The sequence below is a fragment of the Enhydra lutris genome, unplaced genomic scaffold, assembly GCF_002288905.1.
Source record: "Enhydra lutris kenyoni isolate GAN:26980312 unplaced genomic scaffold, ASM228890v2 scaffoldscaffold75, whole genome shotgun sequence".
Taxonomy (NCBI): Eukaryota; Metazoa; Chordata; class Mammalia; order Carnivora; family Mustelidae; genus Enhydra; species Enhydra lutris.
The window spans coordinates 874,678-893,309 of NW_019154159.1; the positions used below are offsets into that span (position 1 = coordinate 874,678).

Genomic DNA, 18,632 nt, shown 5'->3' on the forward strand with positions numbered 1-18,632 from the left:
CAACGTGGACCCGTTTTAAAGACTGGCCCCGCCACAATTTACCACCACCATCTCCCTCCCTTCAGTTTACTTTCTCTTCCACAGAACAGCCCAGGTAGAGCTACCAACCCAGGAATGAGGGTTGGGGGGAACCAAAAAGCTCTCCATGGTACCTCTCCCTCCATCCCCACTGGTCCCCCAGAGCCACTGGGGTGGAGCCCTGTCTACCTAGAAAACAGTGGATCAGGGACGCCAGGCCCTGCTCCCTGCTCCCCGCTCCCCTCCATCTCCGGCTGGCAGGCAGGTGTGAGAAACTCTGGCTGGTTTCACTTCCTGGTGTCCACTGACTTGTCTGACGGGTTTGGTTTAGGTTGAAGACCCAGAGAGGAAGTCCTTCCACACAAAAGAAAAAAAATTCAAGAACCAGGCGGTACCCATCCCACAAGAACAGGATTCAGAATAACAGTGGTAACGAGGAGGATGGTGAAGGCCTCGGGTGATGATCAGGTTGGCTAAACTTCCCTGAGGGCTTATGTGTGCTCGGCCACTGCCTAAAGCATTTTTTAAAAAAATGCATTTTATTTGAGAGAGAGAGGGAGAGCACAGAGAGTGAGAGTGAGAAGCAGTCTCCCCGCTGAGCAGAGAGCTTGATGTGAGGACCCCGAGATCATGACCTGTGCCGAAGGCAGATGCTTAACTGACGGAGCCACCCAGGCGCCCCAAGCCTAAAGCATTCTGATGCAGGTGATTCTGTGTGATCACAGCAGCCTCAGTGCCATGGGTACCATTATTATCCCTACTTAAGAGATGACAAAGTTGAGCCTTAGCGACATTAGGTCACTCTCCTAAATTCAACCAGCTAAAAATGGCAGAGTCAGCTGCTGGGCCCAGCCCACCCAACTGCAGAAGGAACTCGGGCTCACCACTGCTCACCACACCCAGGCCCTGAGGCCTCCCAGCTGCAGTATGGATGAGGCTCCCATCCCATTATCCTCCATCAACCAATCTTAGCTCCCACACCCCAAACTGTCTTAAAATCACCTCCCTCTGAGTGGGTGGAGCCCAAGAGGTAGAGCTAGGGTGGGGCCCAATTAGGTCTCCCTCCCAGAAGGAAAACAGGGCAGGTGGGAGGGCCCCAACAGCTGGAGGAGCCCCAGGAAGGACAACAGTGGGGCAGTCCAGTCCCCTTGTGACTCTCCCTTAAGCAAGTTCCCATCGGTACTGAAGAACGGCCCTTCCTGAGGCAGCAGAGGCTGCGCCTCCTTGCTAGCAGAGTCTGGCTCCGTGGTCTGGCTGCCAAGAGGTGGGGACCACGGGCCGTTTCTCTGGCATTCTCCTCCTCCTAACTGCGGAGCCCAAGTAAGATGCCATCCCGGCACTGCTGGGAAGGCTGACTCCTCCCCACTTGGCAGCAAACTGGCCCACGCTGAGCCTCCAAAGGCTCACCACTAAAGGCTCCCCACGGCGCTCCTGGGCGGGCTTTGGTCCCACTCAGCTCAAGTCAGGTTGGCTCCAGCACGAGGGCGGCCCCACACACTCCCAACACAGGGCTTCTCTGAAAGAGGCAGTTAGAGGAAGCAGCAAGACCCCCCATTGTGGGAAAGGACAAACAGAGGTGCAGCAACAGTGGCCACGGAAGCAGGCTGTCTGCGCCCCGAAGGACATCTGGCCATCACAGTCTCCATTCCTGCCACCAGGCCCCCTGGAACGAGCCACCCCCAAGTCTGCCTGTGCGCACCACTGCACGGACTTCCCAGACTCGTCAGGTCTCCCGACTCTGGCCTCATCTCCACAGGAGCCTCTCACTTCCTCCAAAGGTCCACACTTAAGATCCGTGCATTTTCCCAGCTATTACGACTTACCAAAAACCACCATAGAGCCACGGGCGCAAGAAATCTCATTAGCAAAACCTGGCAGAGAGCACATAAAACACTCTTTCTCCTAAATCTGTCTTCTTCTCAAGCATTAAGTTCAAGAGCAATCTACAGTAAAAATCTTCACGACATGGTTGCTCGTGGGTAACACAACTTCCAGACCAAAAAACTAAGAACAAAATAATTTTGTTCTCAAAAGTAGTTTCCTCACTGTCCTCAGGACCGGCTGCCTGCCATGAAACACTGTGCCCTAGTCCTTCCGTGGTCTTCATGCCTCAACCTAACCTCACGCCTTACCGGGGATCCCCTCAGCCCCCAGGCCAGGCTACACCACACACACCAACAGCATTCTCCACCTCTTCCCTTCATGTTCCCTTCATGAGAATCATTTCTGTAGAATTTTCTGGTCAGGGTCAGTAATTAATTTAAAAAGTCGGTTCAAGACCCTTTTGTGTACACGACCCAAAAGACTCCCCCCACATCTCATTTTAAATGGAAACACACACGTGCACAATTCCTTGGCCAGTCTTTCTGCGGTAGGGCCAAGGCCTTTCCTCCAAGTGTGGGGTTTGCTGGCCAGAGAGTTCCTACATTGGCTCTTTGCTAACTGTGGTAACTATAAAGCAGAACAAGAACTTAAAGACATCCACAAAGAAATCAACATGTGAAATCCTGGATTTTTGCAAAATGTTTCCAGTTGTCTTGCCACATCTGTTTTCAAAGACATACTGAGTGATTCCAAAGTCATTCCAAAGTAGTCACAGGTGCTTATAACAACTCCCCCCACCCGGCCCCTACCCCCTTGAGGGGCAGCACAGAGCGGCGCTTAGCCTGCAGCCGACCCCACAGCTGGGTTTAAACACGCCCCCAGGCTGCTTCTCAGCGGATGGCTTCACTCGGGTGCCTGCTCTCCAGCTGCAGAACTGGGGTTTCGGGGATTCCTGTTGCTCCACACTTTTATGTAACATTAAGTGCGATTATGTCATTACGATAACAAGGACAAGTGCCACAGACAGGTTTGGGAGCAAACAGCTGACCCCCGATAAGTATCCAGCTCCACCGACGGAGGAAGGAGACCACTGTGCTGGAGACCAGCCTGCTGGCTGGGAGCATTCAGCAGCCAAGGGCACGCGTCAGTAGGTTTTACGGAGGGAAACTCGAAACATCAGGTGAGCCCAGGACAGTTAAGGACTTCACTGAACTCGCTCATCATGCACCTCCTCCAACCCAGGCTGCACGTTAGCATTGCCCTGCCCGCTTTATAGAGCACGAGGCTCCTCTGACTGCTCAGGGACTGAGCTAAGTGATTCCAGGCAGGGCCCAGATGATTCTAATGAGCAGGGCTGAGGACCAGCACGACAGAGTGGAATTCCGGGTGGGCAGGGCCTGCCTCCCTTGGTTCACAATGGACATGAAGTACCTAGTGTGGTTCCTGGCCACACTGGGCACTTGAATCCTAACTTGTAAGGAATAAATGGTGGTCTCTAGGTTTCCATTTCTGCTTCCTCGCTGCCCTATCACACCAGTGGGTATGAACCGACCACGTGAAGCAGCTGAGAGGCCAGCAAAGGCACTGGGAGAAGGTAGCCTCCGCAGGACTCTGGGGCCTCAGTGGTGATAAACACCTCCACAAAGAAACTCGCTCAAGGAGGCGCCAGCCAGCCAGGGCTAGTTAACCATTCACCAGGCCCCCAACACCGCAGGAAGAGAGCAACCCAGGTGCGGCTCCAGCCCGGTGCTTCCTGCGCTCTGGCTGGGACCTCCCAGTCCACAGGCTGGCAGCCAGAGGAGAGGCAGGACCCAGCCACAGGCAAGGCGGACAGGTGGCCTGAGGCAAGGGTCCCGGATCCGTGTCCTTCCCCGCCTCACCCCAAGCCTGAGTTCTCTCGGCGAGGACGCCTGAGCAGCCCCCACAACGACATCACAAAAAGGACAGAACGCAGCTGCAGGGGTAAGTATGAAAGGCAGAAGGGGAAGGCAGTTGCTGGGCAACAGGTCCTAGCCCACCTTTGTCCGCTCCTGTGACAGCGGTGAGGTCCGGTCAGGGCCACTTGGCCATGCCAACACCTTTTCCTCCCAACGGCTGCAGCTTTGAGTCAGGGTGTGGCTCGGGCCCCCAAAGTGTGGGGCCTGCAGGATTACCCTGACCAGCCCGCCCGTAGGACTCGGGAGTGTTACCAGCAGAATCAGGTAGTGACTCCTTCCTTCTTGCTGCTACTCCCCTCAACTGGCCACCGGCCCGCACCCTGCCCGCCTGAGCTGCTTCAAGACTACCTCGTTGTTTCCAGCTGCCTCCCCGGGGAGCTACCTACCCAGGCCTCAGCTGGAGTCAGTCCACTCCTCGACTCCAATGCTTCACCTCAATGCAGTGGAGGCAGGGAAAACAGCAAGGATTTGTAGCGGTGTGTTTTAGATTCGAGCTGAGTCGATCTCAGGGATGGGACAGCTCCTGTTTACACCAGGGTGTCAAGCCCAAGGTCCCTGCAGAGGTGGGCCAGCTGCTCTGAGACTGCTCCAGAGGATCAAGTTGGGGGTGGACAGCAGCGCCTGCGACAGGGCCTTGGAGAGGCCCCGGCATTCAGGGCCTCCATCCCCTCTCTTCCAGGTTCACGTGGGCAAACTGACAAACCGGAAGCTCATGTGGAATGATGATTTCTGGCAGAATCCGTGGGACCAGGGGGGCCTGGCAGTGATCACCTTATTCATCACCGTAATCCTGTTTCTCATCGTGTTTGCCATCGTGTTTGGTTTGCTCCCTCCACTGGGGAAGGTCAGCCGCTGTGAAGAGTCATGACCTGACTTTCTGAGGGCCAAGAAGGGCCCCACCTGTCAACTCTCAAAACACCATGGACCTTTTCTTCAAAGCCCTTTTAAGAGTCTGCAAATTATACATACGTGTTAGTGTAATTAACTAATTAACAAATGTGATTATCTGATAAGTGCCTGTCTTCCCCGCTGAACCCACTCTCTGCTCACCACTGTAACCCCATTCCCAACGTGCCGGGCACACAGTCCATTTCAAACAATATTTGCTGGATGAATAAATGAATGAACGAATAAATGACCAAACAAATCAATAGTCAGGAGGGCTGTCGGCTCCCCCAGACCACAGTCCCCAAACAACAGCGCCCAGTACAGCTGTGGCCCAAACACTAGGCTGTTCTATCTCAGACAAGGTACAGAAGCCTCAAAGATGGAAGTTGTTTCAACCTAATGATAGTTCTTTTTAACGCTCAAAGATGGAGAGCACCGCCCCAGGGGTGAACAAATGCTTGTCACGGCCACGGCTCAGAGAACACAGCTGCACATGGAGGAGAGAGGAGCACCGCTGGATGCCCGGCCTTGACCTCATCCATACTGACCTGAGTGTCTCTGCCACTGGTCCCAGAGACGCCCAGGTATCCCTCACAGGGTCCCACAGCTCCCACACACCCCAGACCGCCCTACAACGCCATCTTTGTAGACGCGCCTGCCTCTGCCAAAGCCACCACACGGGCCTGGCCCTGGCTGCCAGGTGCCCTCCCTTAGCAAACAGCTGCTTCCACTATACCACAAACCAGGACTATTCTTAGAAAAAGAGCAAATATTTGGTGGGGAATAGGCGATAAACCATTTACGCCATAAAGAAACATTTCTTTTTTTACCCAAAGAGCAATTTCACATTCAGCCACAACAGCGGATTTTTCCACCCCAGGCAGTCCTGGAATCTAGAACCCTCAAATGTAGCACACGAGGTAGGAGAGATGAGGCTGCATGTGGCGCAGCAGGAGGCCCATTGATGCCGAGACCCCCAGAAGCACAGAGAGGCCCCAGCTCCTCAGCAGGACGCAGGAGAAATGAAGGCAGGGGCCCCTAGCAGGATCTGTCCTGTTGCTGGGTGGCCACAGCCCAGAGGGATATGGCAGAGCTAACCCTTTAGACGGTCCCCCGGGGCCTCAGACTCATCCCAGAAAAGAACCTGGCAGGGTTATTTCCAGCAGAAGGGACCCTGACAATTAGCAAGGACATGCGGCCCTCTCATTATCAGCCTTTTGCTCCAGGAGCCTGAGAGGGCCTAATTTAACAACGCCCAGTACTAGTGCCTGAAAAGGGCTCGGGTCAAGACGGCTCTGGGCAAGGGTGCCAAGCACCTCTGCTGGGCATGGCCGGGCCACACAGACCAGACCAGAGACTCAGTCTCAGAGGAGCCACCAAATCATCAGTGAGTAGGAGGGGGTGGGAATCAAAACACATGGCCCAAATAAGTACCTCAGTTTCTAGAGGAGCGCTCCAAACATCCGCTAGGTACCGGTCTGTCTACTTACTCTGCTCCAGACTTCAAAAATCCAATTGTGCAAAAACCAAGATGGTACGTGTATATGCAAGGCTCGTGTCACTAAAACTCGGGAGACCCAGGCTTGGCGGTGTCTGTCTACTGTGAGCTTGGTGACCGTGACCTCTCTGGGCATCAGCCTATTCATCTCTAAGTCTGAAGCAATCACTTCTGCCTCATCGACCTCACCCTGTTGTTCAGTGGGGTCTGGCCAAGGTGAGTTTTTTTAGACCAAAGGGCCACATGCATGCAAAATGCTCCCAGCTTGTCCAGAATCATCCAGGCTGTCCCTTGTGTCCTGAACCTGTCCTGCCACAACCCGCCTGCTACTGAGCAGCCATCAGGCTCTTTCAAGCCTCTGCCACCAGCACATACAGATGAAACAGAGAAGGAGATTCCAAGTGGGCGGGCTGGTGTTACACGAGAAAAGCTGACTTCTCTCCAAGCTTATTATTCACCCGCAAGAGATAAGGTAGATCACGCGGCTCTTTTTGAGTCCAGGATAAAAGTGATTCCTACTCAGCTGAAGCCAGTGGTCCGGCTCAGTGTCAAATGACGACCACAACGTGACTCTTGACAGGTCACCTATGGGACCAGCTACTCCAGAAGTGGGTGGAGTGGGGTAGATGGACAACCACCAAAATACTGAATGTCTTCACACTGCTAGTTTCTGGGGCCTTCCTGGCGAGGATACTGACGTCCAGGCTGCCTGATGGGAAACGCTCCACGCAGGAGCCTTTGGCAGGGAGCGCGCCCTGGTCGCCCAACAGCTATCCTACATCAGCTGGTTAACTGGCAGGTGCTGGCGGAGGAAAGACCTCACTAACACAGTGCTGCACGTGTGAAATAAGTCACTCACCCCAGTTCTTCACAGAAGGTCACCAGGGCATCAAAGGCCAGGATAGCAGCTTTATCAGACGCTTTGTTCCCTCTCTTTTCCTGGAGACAAGAAAAGCCCACTTAGCAAAAGTCTGGTATAGTTCAATTACCTTGCAGCCTAAACGATGATGAGGGACAAAAATACCAAATGACAGCAAGCAAGCCATTTATAAAATGGTGTCCCCAAACCATGCATCAGAATCACCTGGATAACTTTATTTTTTTACTTTTAAATTTTGTTTATTTTTTTGGTGGACAGGAAAGCAAGGTTTGTTGGGTGATAGCAAAATGATAGTACAAAGCTCCCAGGAAGGGCGGGGACCTGAAGGGGTTGCCTTATTTTATATTTTTAAAGATTTTTTTTTTTCCCAAGCAACATCCACACCCAACAAGGGGCTTGAACTCACAACCCCAAGCTCAAGGGATACCTGCTGTACTGACTGAGCCAGTCAGACATCCCCCACATGGATAACTTTCAAAAAGTGAGCTGGGGCCCATACCCAGACTACTGAATTGAACTTTCTAGAACAAGAGCTTTGGGGAGTTTATTTTCAAAAAGCTGCTCAGGTGATTCTCATGCCAAAACCCCAACATGGGGCTCAAACTTACAACCTTGAGATCAAGAGTCCTCCACCAACTAAGCCAGCCAGGTCCCCTAATATCATATGGCTAATTTAATAGTAAATATACGTGCCAGCGTCTTTAGATTTGCAGGAACACATGTACCTCTGTGTTTACAGGATACATACTACAATATGAGGAGTGATTTCTTCTGAGTGCTGGGATTATGCATTATTTGCCTTTTTGTACATGTCTTTGTCAAAGTTTCAAAAAATTGTGAAATATTTAAAAATACAGAAAAAGAAGAAACAACAAATGTTGGCGAGGATGTGGAGAAAGGGGAAGCCTCTTACAATGCTGGTGGGAATGCAAGCTGGTGCAGCCACTCTGGAAAACAGTGTGGAGGTTTCTCAAGACGTTAAAAAACAGCTACCCTACGACCCAGCAATTGCACTACTAGGTACTTACCCCAAAGATACAGATGCAGTGAAAAGAAGGGGCACATGTACCCCAATGTTCACAGCAACAATGTCCACAACAGCCAAACTATAGAAGGAGCTGAGATGCCCTTCAACAGATGAATAGATAAAGAAGATGTGGTCCACATACACAATGGAATATTACTCAGCCATCAACAAAGATGAATGCCCACCATTTACATTGGTGTGGATGAACTGGAGGGGATTATGCTAAGTGAATCAGTCAAGCAGAGAAAGACAATTACCATATGGTTTCACTCACATGTAAAACATAAGCAACAGAACAGAGGACCATAAGGGAAGGGAGGGAAATCTGAAGGAGGGAATCAGAGAGAGAGACGAACCATGAGAGCCTATGGACCCTGGGAAACAAACTGAGGGCTTCAGAGGTGGGGGGTGGGGAGTAACAGGGTGATGGGTATTAAGGAGGGCACGTGCTGGGATGAGCACTGGGTGTTATACATAACTGATGAATCACTGAGCACTACACCAAAAACTAATGCTGTACTATATGGTGGCTGAGCAAAATAAAAAATACAGAAAACAATACAGAAAAGGAATAAAAATATAACGGACACTGATACCTGAGATCTCATCTACTAACCTCCTGCTTCTGGAAGGTGAATGAATCAATCATCCCCAACTTCTAAATACACATAAATACACCTTCTCTCTCTCCCCTCATTCTGCCAATCTGTTTATATCACAATTTCTTCTGAAATTGTAATTCAGCTTATGGTGAGGAAACAGCAGCAACATCATTCACGGCTAAACCATGTGGCTACTTTTTTACATTTCTTATGATCACATATCCTTTCTTGTACAACTTTGTTCTCCCAAAATTAATAGCTTTTTTTTTTTTTTTCACTTAAATTTTAGTGTATTTCAGGGGCGCCTGGGTGGCTTAGTGGGTTGAGCCTCTGCCTTCAGCTCAGGTCATGATCTCAGGGTCCTGGGATCGAGCCCCACATCGGGCTCTCTATTCTGTGGGGAGCCTGCTTCCTCCTCTCTCTGTCTCTGCTTCTCTGCCTACTTGTGATCTCTCTGTCAAATAAAAAAATAAAATCTTAAAAAAAAAATGTTAGTGTATTACTACTTCACCACCAAATGCTGTGATATAATGAAAAATTGATGTCAACAGGGGCCAAACATGGCAGGTTCCACTTATATTTTTAGAAACCTCCCCCTGGAGCCTTCTGTCCCCCTGGTTCAACTTGAACTGCCCCTCCCTGGGCCTGGCACACAACTGAGATGAACCTTCTATGGCGCCCAGGACATTCCTTTGCCTGACTCAGGTCAGATCTCTATCTTCCCCTTACTGATTACTACCTCCCTCATGGGGGACATACTTTAGTAGCTTCTCCACAGGAGGGAGTTTCTTGATATCTTGCGTCTGAAAATGTCTTTTTTTAAACCATAAAGTTTAATTATGTTCAGAAAAAAACTGAGTAAATAACTTTCTCTGAAAAACTGTACTGACTCTCTGTAGACTGAAATTATTTGGAGGGAGGGGGCTGGTAAGTTAAACTGCCCTATTTTTTTTTTTTTAAGATTTTATTTATTTATTTGACAGACAGAGATCACAAGTAGGCAGAGGCAGGCAGAGAGAGAAGGGGGGAAGCAGGCTCCCCACTGAGCAGAGAGCCCGATGCGGGGCTCGATCCCAGGACCCTGAGACCGTGACCTGAGCCGAAGGCAGAGGCTCAACCCCACTGAGCCACCCGGGTGCCCCAAACTGCCCTATTTTCTATTCTGAAAATCGTAAAACATGCCCCCTCCTGTGATTACAGAGACACACGTGCCCCAAATGGCTGAGAATCAATACGAGAAAGACAAAAGCTGCAAAGCTAAGAGCACGCAACAGGGTCTAAGAGAGTCTCAGAAATACCCCAGTGGTTGGAACGTCTGGCTGGAATCTGAACTTCTTTTGAGTCATCTCTGTCTTTTGCTCCATGTCTACGGAGGCACACGAACTGAAATTTCCCTTTCTGTCCAGACGCTTCTCTGCACAGCTCACCCACTTCCCGTAAGCCGGCCTCCCAACGCTGTCTGTGGCTCTCGGGAAATCTCCCCGGATGGTGCCCGTTGCTTCTCCATCAAAGCAAGCAAAAGCATTTCTGAGGACACCTTCCGATCTGTGTCACTTAGCTTTTCGCCAAACACAGTGAGAAACACGGTGAAATCTATGGGCCCGGAGGCTCATTCATCACAGAGCATCCAGATACACACCAGCTGGACTCCTCCCCGGGGAGGCAAGCATATCACGCAATCTTCCTTGTCAGTGAAACCCTCTCTGTTCTGACCCATCGTGCTGAAAGCCTCTTTGAATTCCTGACTCTGTGACCGGCCAAACAAGGGGAAAACACTGGATGTTGAGCACTGGGGATGCTTCTTGGTAGTCCTGATCTTTGCTCTTCACTGGACATGGCGATTAAACCCCTGCACAGCTGGGAGAACATGAGCACTTCGGTCTACCGCCCCGCCGCCGCCAGCAACACCCTTCCGCTCCCAGAGCCTGTAAAGACCAACACTTCCGACATCCAACCTCTGCTTAGCAAACCGGAAGCTGTAAATGTCTTTAAACCGCCTCAAACTTAACTGGCTGGCTGGGTTGGAAATTCTACGTTGGAAACGGTTTATCTAGAATTGGAAGGCACTGCTTTATTGTTTCTCCTTTCTGATATTATGACGGAGAAAACCGGTGCTATTCTGGCTCCCAGCACTCCACATACCACCCCTCTGGAGGCTCTGGATCTTCTCTGTCTCACGTGTCTTCCTGATAAGCCTAGCTCGAGCTCTTATAAACCACTGTGTAAGTTTTAAATATATATACTATACCTCATCACCTTACCAAAATCTGTTGTCTAATTTAGATTTCAGATAAAAGGGATCAGTTTAAAAAAAAAAGGTGCAGGGGAATCAGTTAATAGGTGCCCTTCATTCCTGGCAAATACCAGGTCCACACAAGGCCCCTTCCTTCCCCATCCCAACTTTTACTCACGTCCCCCACCCGTTCGAAAACACCATTAAGCATTTACTATATTCCGGGCACTGCTCTGGCCGTCACAGATCCATAAGAAACAAGAGGTCCCTGCTCTCATGGAACTTACATTTCAACAGAGCAGACAGGGAATAAGCAAACCTCTAATGTCACACATTAATAAACATGATTTCTTTTTCAAAAAGCAAGAGAAGAGCCCTCGGGCGCTCAGTTATGCCTACCAGCCCCATGGTGAGCACGTGCTGTAATTTTATCACTGCTCATGGCCAAGTGTTTAGTTGTTCCAGTGTCAGTCCCCGTGACCAATTTTACCACACAGGCCCTCCAGCACATGAGCTTTTATTCCAGGTGATTCGGTCCCAGAAATACAGTATCTGGGGCAAAGGGTACCTGTATATTAAAGCATAATGGAGGGAGCCTGGATGGCTCAGTAGGTTGAGCATCTGACTCTTGATCTCAGGGTCCTGGGATCAAGCCCTGCACTCAGCACACAGTCTCCTTATCCCTCTCTCTCTGCCCCTCCCCAAGCTCTCGCTCTCTCTTAAATATCTTTTTATTAAGATTTTTTAAATGTATTTATTTGACAGAGAGAGAGAGATGGTGAGAGAGGGAACACAAGCAGGGGGAGTGGGAGAGGGAGAAGCAGGGTTCCCACTAAGCAGGGAGCCCAATTCGGGGCTCGATCTCAAGACCCTGGGATCAGGACCTGAGCCGGAAGCAGACGCTTAATGACTGAACCACCCAGGCACCCCTCAGATATCTTAAAAAAAATAAAAATATAAAGCACAATAGATATTGCTAGAATGCTTCCCCGCAAAAAGACTGCAACTATTCCAGGCAAAGTGCAGGCCCTCTCCTGCGTGTGCTCACTAGCCACGAGTGTTAGAGCCCTTTGGTGCGTGTGTCATGTGAGTCATTCTGCTGTAATTTGCACTCACCTGATTACCACTGAATTTGAAAAGTCTTTGACGTGCCGTCTGAACGAGCTTTTCTGGGAACTTGCTTTCACGTACTTTGCTTTTTCCTGTCAGTTGTCGAAATCTCTCCATGTACCCTCAACTTCAACCTCTGGTTTGCCTTCTGCATAACCAGTTTTCCAGATTTGCTGTTTATATGCTGGCTTTGTTTATGGTATCTTTTGCTGCCTACATTCTTTTCATGGGTTCAGGATTTTAGAAGTTCAAGAACTTGGGGCTGCCACCCGAAGAGGAAACCATCTTTAAAAGGATTTTACAGGGGCGCCTGGGTGGCTCAGTGGGTTAAAGCTTCTGCTTTTGGTTCAGGTCATGATCCCAGGGTCCTGGCATCGAGCCCCACATCGGGCTCTCTGCTCAGCAGGGAGCCTGCTTCCCCCTCTCTCTCTCTGTCTGCCTCTCTGCCTACTTGTGATCTCTGTCAAATAAATAAATAAAATCTTTAAAAAAATAAAAAAATAAAAGGATTTTACACTACCTTGGAAGGAGCCCTCCACCCTATCCATATGACAGACGACAAACACCTGATTGGGTGACAGGCCCAGGGAGGATTAATCAGATTAAAACAGCCCAACAACAAGCCTATAAAAACCCCTAGATTTAGAAACTCCAGCGGCGACCCCCTCGGGTCCCCTCCCTCCCTGGGAGCTTTGTACTATCACTTTGCTATCACTCAATAAACCTTGCTTCGCTGCTCTCCTCCCCCCAAAAAAGTTCAAGAACTTTAATTCAAATACTCATTTTTTTAAAAAGATAGCTTTCGGGACGCCTGGGTGGCTCAGTTGGTTACGCAGCTGCCTTCGGCTCAGGTCATGATCCCAGGGTCCTGGGATGGAGTCCCACATCGGGCTCCTTGCTCGGCAGGGAGCCTGCTTCTCCCTCTGCCTCTGCCTGACACTCTGTCTGCCTGTGCTCCCACGCGCGCTCTCTCTAACAAATAAATAAAATCTTTAAAAAAAAAAAAAAAGATAGCTTTCTGAATTTCTGATTTGCATTACAAAACTATTTCAAGCCCTGGGTTATACACTGGAATCAAATGTCTTGCAAGACATTGTTTTTCACATGTAGGTCCTCGATCTGTCTTCTATATATAAAGCGCCAAATGGGGTACTTTCATCTTATTCCAGAAGGATGCCCGCGCCACCTCTCAGACACTCCCTTCATTTTCCATTAAATGGAAGGTTTGGCTTCATCCATATTAAACTCTCATATGATCTGGGCCTTATTTCTAATTCCCTTGTCTGGGCCACTGCTTATTGCTGTAGTACAAGGATTTGGGTACGGCAACACCCCAGCACATTCTGACACCGGGTTGAGCTCGTCCTCTTCACCATTCTTCCCGCTCAGACTTTTCCTGGCTGTTCTTGGGCACTTATTCTTTCACGTAAGTCCTAAGACTCCACTTCCTGGGAGAGGTCTTTTGGGATTTCAACCGGAACTTCATTTATATTAACTCTGAGGTGAACTGACAGTTTTATGTCTTCCCACTCAGTTTTTGTACCTACTCAGAGCTTGTTTTCTTTCCACAAGATATTAATTTTCTTGATCTAAATCAGTAGTTCTCATGCCTGGCTGCATGTTAAAACCAACTGGGGAGAATTTTTGGTTTTTTTACATCTCTTTAAAGGCAGTAACGTCTATGTCTAGATATTCTATAAGTTTTACTCTTAAGTATTTTTTTCATTTCCATTCCTAGGTATTCATGGTCATGTGGAGAAAAGTTAGGCTTTTTAAAATATTTCCCTTATAGGTGCCTGGGTGGCTCGGTCAGTTGGGTGTCTGCCTTCGGCTCGGGTCGTGGTCTCAGGGTCCTGGGATCGAGCCCCACATCGGGCTCTCTGCTCAGCAGGGAGCCTGCTTCCTCCCCCTCTCTCTGCCTGTCTTTCTGCCTACTTGTGATCTCTGTCTGTCAAATATATAAATAAAATATTTTAAAAAATAAAAATTAAAACTAAATAAAAAATAAAATATTTCCCTTATATTCAGCCACCTTACCAGGTTTTCTTATGAATGCCAACAGATTTCCAGTAGAGTCTGGGGTTTTCTGGGCAGACATTTGTTGACATTTCTACCTTGTTTTCTATTCTTTCTGTCCTTGTGGGTTTATATATTTTTTTGTCCTTTTAATGTCATTTTGGTAAAGATCAGATGTAAGTGCTTGTGTACAATATTTCTCTATTTTAGCATTATTTCTTATATGGAAAAGTCTGCATGTATCCATTTACAACTTCACAAATTACGCTTTGGGGGACTTTATCCATGTTGGTTAATGTAGATTTACTGTGTCATTTTTAACTGCTTCAGACCATTCCACCATGTGACTAACCCACTGTTTACTTATCCAATACCCTACACGCAAAGAGTTCATTATGACCGAGCTGCAGCAAACATCTCCGTGCATCTCCATACACATGACAACTTGTTTATCTAGAAGGGGAAATACCGAATCACAGAGCCCCAGCACCTTTCCATTCCTTGTCTCTCTTCAAAGCAGTCATATCAGGTCATGTTCCTGACACCACCGTGAGTTCCCCTTTCACCACATCCTCACCAACAGTGACTGTAAACATGTTGTATACTGTTGCCAGTATGACCTGTATGAAGTGACAGCTCATGACCTCCTCTACATTTCTCTGATTCCCAAGGGAGGCTGAGCAACTCGTCATAGCTTTATTAGATATGCTGGTTCCCTCTTCTGTGAAATTCATACTTCTTGCTCTGCAGCTGTCTGCCTTTTATAGACTGACCTGCCGGAGTTAGTTCTCTACGTATGCAGTCAATCATGTATATTGCAAATACCTTCCCCAGCAATGGCTCATTTCTCCATCTTGTTTACGGTGTCTTCTGTCATATGAAAATTTTTAGTTTGAATTTAGTCAAATAGATCATGCCTTCCTTCGTAGTTTCCACTTTTAAAATCTTGACATGCTCTTCTCTTTGTCAAGGAAACAAAATATTTTTCTTCAATATTACTTTTTTGAGGTTTTTACTCCACCTATAATTCACATGTGTATGGTACAGGAGGCAGGTATCTGACTTTATCTTTTTCCAGCACCAATTATTCAACACTGCACCCTTTTCCTGTTGATTTATAATGTCACCTATCAAATATCTAGTTCATTTACATACTTGGGTCTATTTCTAGGCTCTCTGCAAAGCAAGTACAACCAGTTAAAAAAAAAAAAAAGGCTGAAAACAAAACAAAGAACTTTCAACAATATGGGAAAATGCTTATGTAACAAAGCTAATTAAAACAAGGTAGGATTGGGACTCCTGGATGGCTCAGTTGGTTGAGTGTCTGACTCTCGATTTTGGCTCAGGTCATGATCTCAGGGTTGTGGAGCCTGCTTAAGATTCTCTCTCCATCTCTCTCTCCACCCAAACAAAACAAAACCGAAAAAACCACAAGGCAGGATTGATCTTGGCTATGTAAAATAAAAGGCCTACAAGAGATCGCACTAAGACACACCAAATGTAAGGGAAAGAGTCTAACCTCGTGGCTGCAAGCTCCATATTCACCAGCATACCATTTCCCCCACCGCTATACCTCCTAGCCCTAGGAGCACCCCTGTAGCTAACAGGAGCTCCATCTGGGTTCAGAAATAAGATGTGTGAAACTGGAGAGTGGAGGGGGTTGGACAGAAAGGGGTCCTGCTGCCCAGATTTACCTGGAGTTTTGCTACTTCCTTCCTGATCAGGAAACTGACTTGGTCCCGGTCGTTCCTGGAGTAATAGAGACGGCACCAGGAAGGCTTCCCGTCCCTGCCTGCCCGGCCAGACTCTTGGTAGTACCCAGCCATAGACTTGGCAATATTCCAGTGAGCGACAAACCTGAAGGATCCAAAGGGACAAGCAGCGTGAGTTGTGGCAGAAGAGCTGAGGGGAGGAGTGATCAGAATCAGGGAAACAGGGTTCTCAGTGGTCATCAAGAGCAGGGAGGTTAGCAGGTTTCAGAATAAATGTGGCCAAGACCCCCGCACCCAATCAGTAGGCCTTCCTGCCATCGAGCGGCCCAAGTTAAAGGCCACAGCAGAATTAAAGGGGGCAATTCAGTCCATATGAGAAACCAAAAACTCTCACAGTCATGGCCCAGAGGAAAAAGCACTGGGCTTAAAGAAAGAAGGTAAGGCCAGTAAGGAGTTGTATAACCTCGAGTAAATCCCTTCACCCTCATGGAAGAGAGGGAGAGATAACATTATTAAATACCTACTATGGGCCAGTTTATGTATTTGTCTCATTTAATTTTACAATTACTATCAGGTGAGATAACTCCATTTTACAGACAATGAAATGATTCAGGAAAATGTGTACAAGGTGACATAGCAAGGGGACAGCAGAGCTAGGATTTGGGCCTGGGGCTGGCAGAGTAAAGTTGGCCCTAACAAGCCACAGCCAATGCAGGGTCCAAACTCTGCTTCCAAAGTCTGTGTTCTCTTAAATGTAAGCACATAGACTCATTCCTCCCCTGACCAACCCAGCTTCCCTGTGAGTCTTAACGAGACCATGTATGCAAAAGTGCTCTGTAAATCATACAAGGCATTATTGTTGGTGTTAATCAAAGCAAAGGGCTTCCGGCGGTAGCTGAAAATGTCTCTGGAATGTTAGGTGGGGCTAGAGGTAAAAGACTTCCCAGCAGTTGCCAGGGTGGGTCTAGCAGGCTGGGATGTACCCGTCTCTTCTAGATTGTCAGTAAGCAGTAACAAGGAATGCTGGGTAACAAGCCACTGCCTTTGATTTTCCACAGGGAGCATTTTCAGATAGTCCGCTTCAGTGAGGGAACTGGGCTGCGTTAATGGATGGGCCCGATGGCTGCATGCTGCCCTCTACTGGGGGATGGCAGAACCTGCTGCACAGTCACTGGAGAGTGGGCTGCACAGCACCCGTCACCAAGTGGGCTATGCACTGAGGATTCTCTCCTGCGGCCTCCTTCCCCTCTGGCCCTAGAAGGACCATGTGCACTTGGTCCTTGAGGCAGAACACTAGGCAGCCCACTTGAGTCAGGGCCCAACTGGATAGGGAAGGCAAGAACCATCACTCACCTGACATTGGCTTTGTCCACTCCCATCCCAAAACTAATGGTTGCAACAATGACAGGGACCTTCTCCTCCATCCACTCATTCTGCACCAGTGTTCTTTCGGAAGCCTTCAGCCCTGTGATGGAGGGGAAGGTGACAAAGGGAGCCTGTATTTCCCCTGGAATCTACCTCGGGTTTGTTACTGTATTGGGCGCTATACGCACACCTGGAATCCATCACTTACCAGCTGTATGGCCTTGGGCCATGCACTTCACCTCAAAGACCCTGGACTGCGTGGAGCACAGAGCACTCAATAAGCATCAAAGCCCAGATTCAAACCCAAGTCCACTGGCCTCCAAAACCTGTGCTCTTTCCATACCACCAGTACCTGGACTTCTAAAAACTCCTCACCTGCTGCTGGAAAGGTGCAGGGTGAGAAAAAGAATTCAGGAGTCATAGTTCTCCTTTTAGATCTCATTTGTGTCTACACTCCTTTTTATGAATGTAAGGGAATCGCTTTAGCTCTGCCTGAGTATCCGGAAAAAGAGGACAGACCATCTGAGCATCCAGGATCCTTAAAGAACAAGAGGCCCACGGAGAGGCTTCTGAGATGGAGGCAGACCCCTCGGCCCAGGCGCCCCTCACCTGCATGGTAAGCCTTGGCACTCAGTCCCCTGTAACTGAGCTCCGTGGCCAGCTGTTCGCAAGCCTCTCTGGTCCTGCAGTAGACAATGCCGCAGCCGGACAGCAACTGAATGAGGAGACATGGGAAGAGAGTGAGCATTAAGAACAGAACAATCTGTCCATTTTACTGTGGCCTCCTTTAAAAGAAGCTCTCGCTCTTTCTCCTGTCAGCCCCATAGGTTCCTCACCCCTTTACCAGCTTTCTGTCCAAGAGCCTTAAGGCAGAAGTCCCGCAGGTTCCCGTAGGGATCAGAAAGCAGCTCTTTGAACTGCACGTCATAGAACAGGTTGGCCCGAAAGCAGGGAGTCTTGAAGGTGGCAACTGGCGGCTTCAGGTGCAGGGCAGCAAATACATCCTCTCGGACTTGCGGGGTGGCTGTGGCAGTCAGAGCTACACACGGGGCATGCGCCAGGCGGGAACGGAGGGTACCCAGACGCAAGTAGTCAGGACGGAAGTCGTGCCCCCACTGAGAAACACAATGAGCTTCGTCCACCACCAGGTAGGAGAGCAGGTGACGGGACACCAGTGAGTTCAGCGTGGGCTGGAAAGAGGCCGAAGCCGCCATCTCTGGCGTAATGTACAGAAGTTTGGTCTCTGGCTTTTCTCGCTCTAGATCAGAGAGCAGCTCCTTTTTCTCCTGTGCTGAGAGTTTAGAGTTCAGGGAACTCACTCGTACCTTCAGAGCCAGCAAGTGATCTACTTGGTCCTGAGGGAACAAAGGAAACAGTTCACTGAGGGAAGGACCCGGTGGTCAATGTCACCTTGGCTCGCTGGGCATTTCCCAGCCATAAACGTCCTCCTCCCAACCTCCAAGGTCTTCTCACAGGAGGTGCAGTGGTTGAGAGCACAGAGTCTAGAGACAGACAGTCCTGG

At 49.1% G+C, this 18,632-nt stretch overlaps 2 protein-coding genes and 1 pseudogene across 4 annotated transcripts in view; all 3 read right to left on the bottom strand.

Moving 5' to 3' along the window:
* LOC111160317 (ATP-dependent DNA helicase Q5-like) overlaps positions 1-18,632 on the bottom strand; it is a 63,866-nt gene that overhangs the window by 14,529 nt on the left and 30,705 nt on the right. The window lies entirely within an intron of this gene.
* Positions 7,021-18,510, bottom strand: LOC111160264 (ATP-dependent DNA helicase Q5-like; the record flags this gene model as incomplete). The annotated part of the gene is made up of 5 exons (XM_022523203.1): positions 7,021-7,104; positions 15,728-15,890; positions 17,099-17,210; positions 17,720-17,825; positions 17,947-18,510. Coding segments are annotated over 5 exons (1,029 nt in total), but the record flags the coding sequence as incomplete, so codon positions are not given.
* On the bottom strand, positions 9,932-10,624 carry LOC111160265 (annotated as a pseudogene).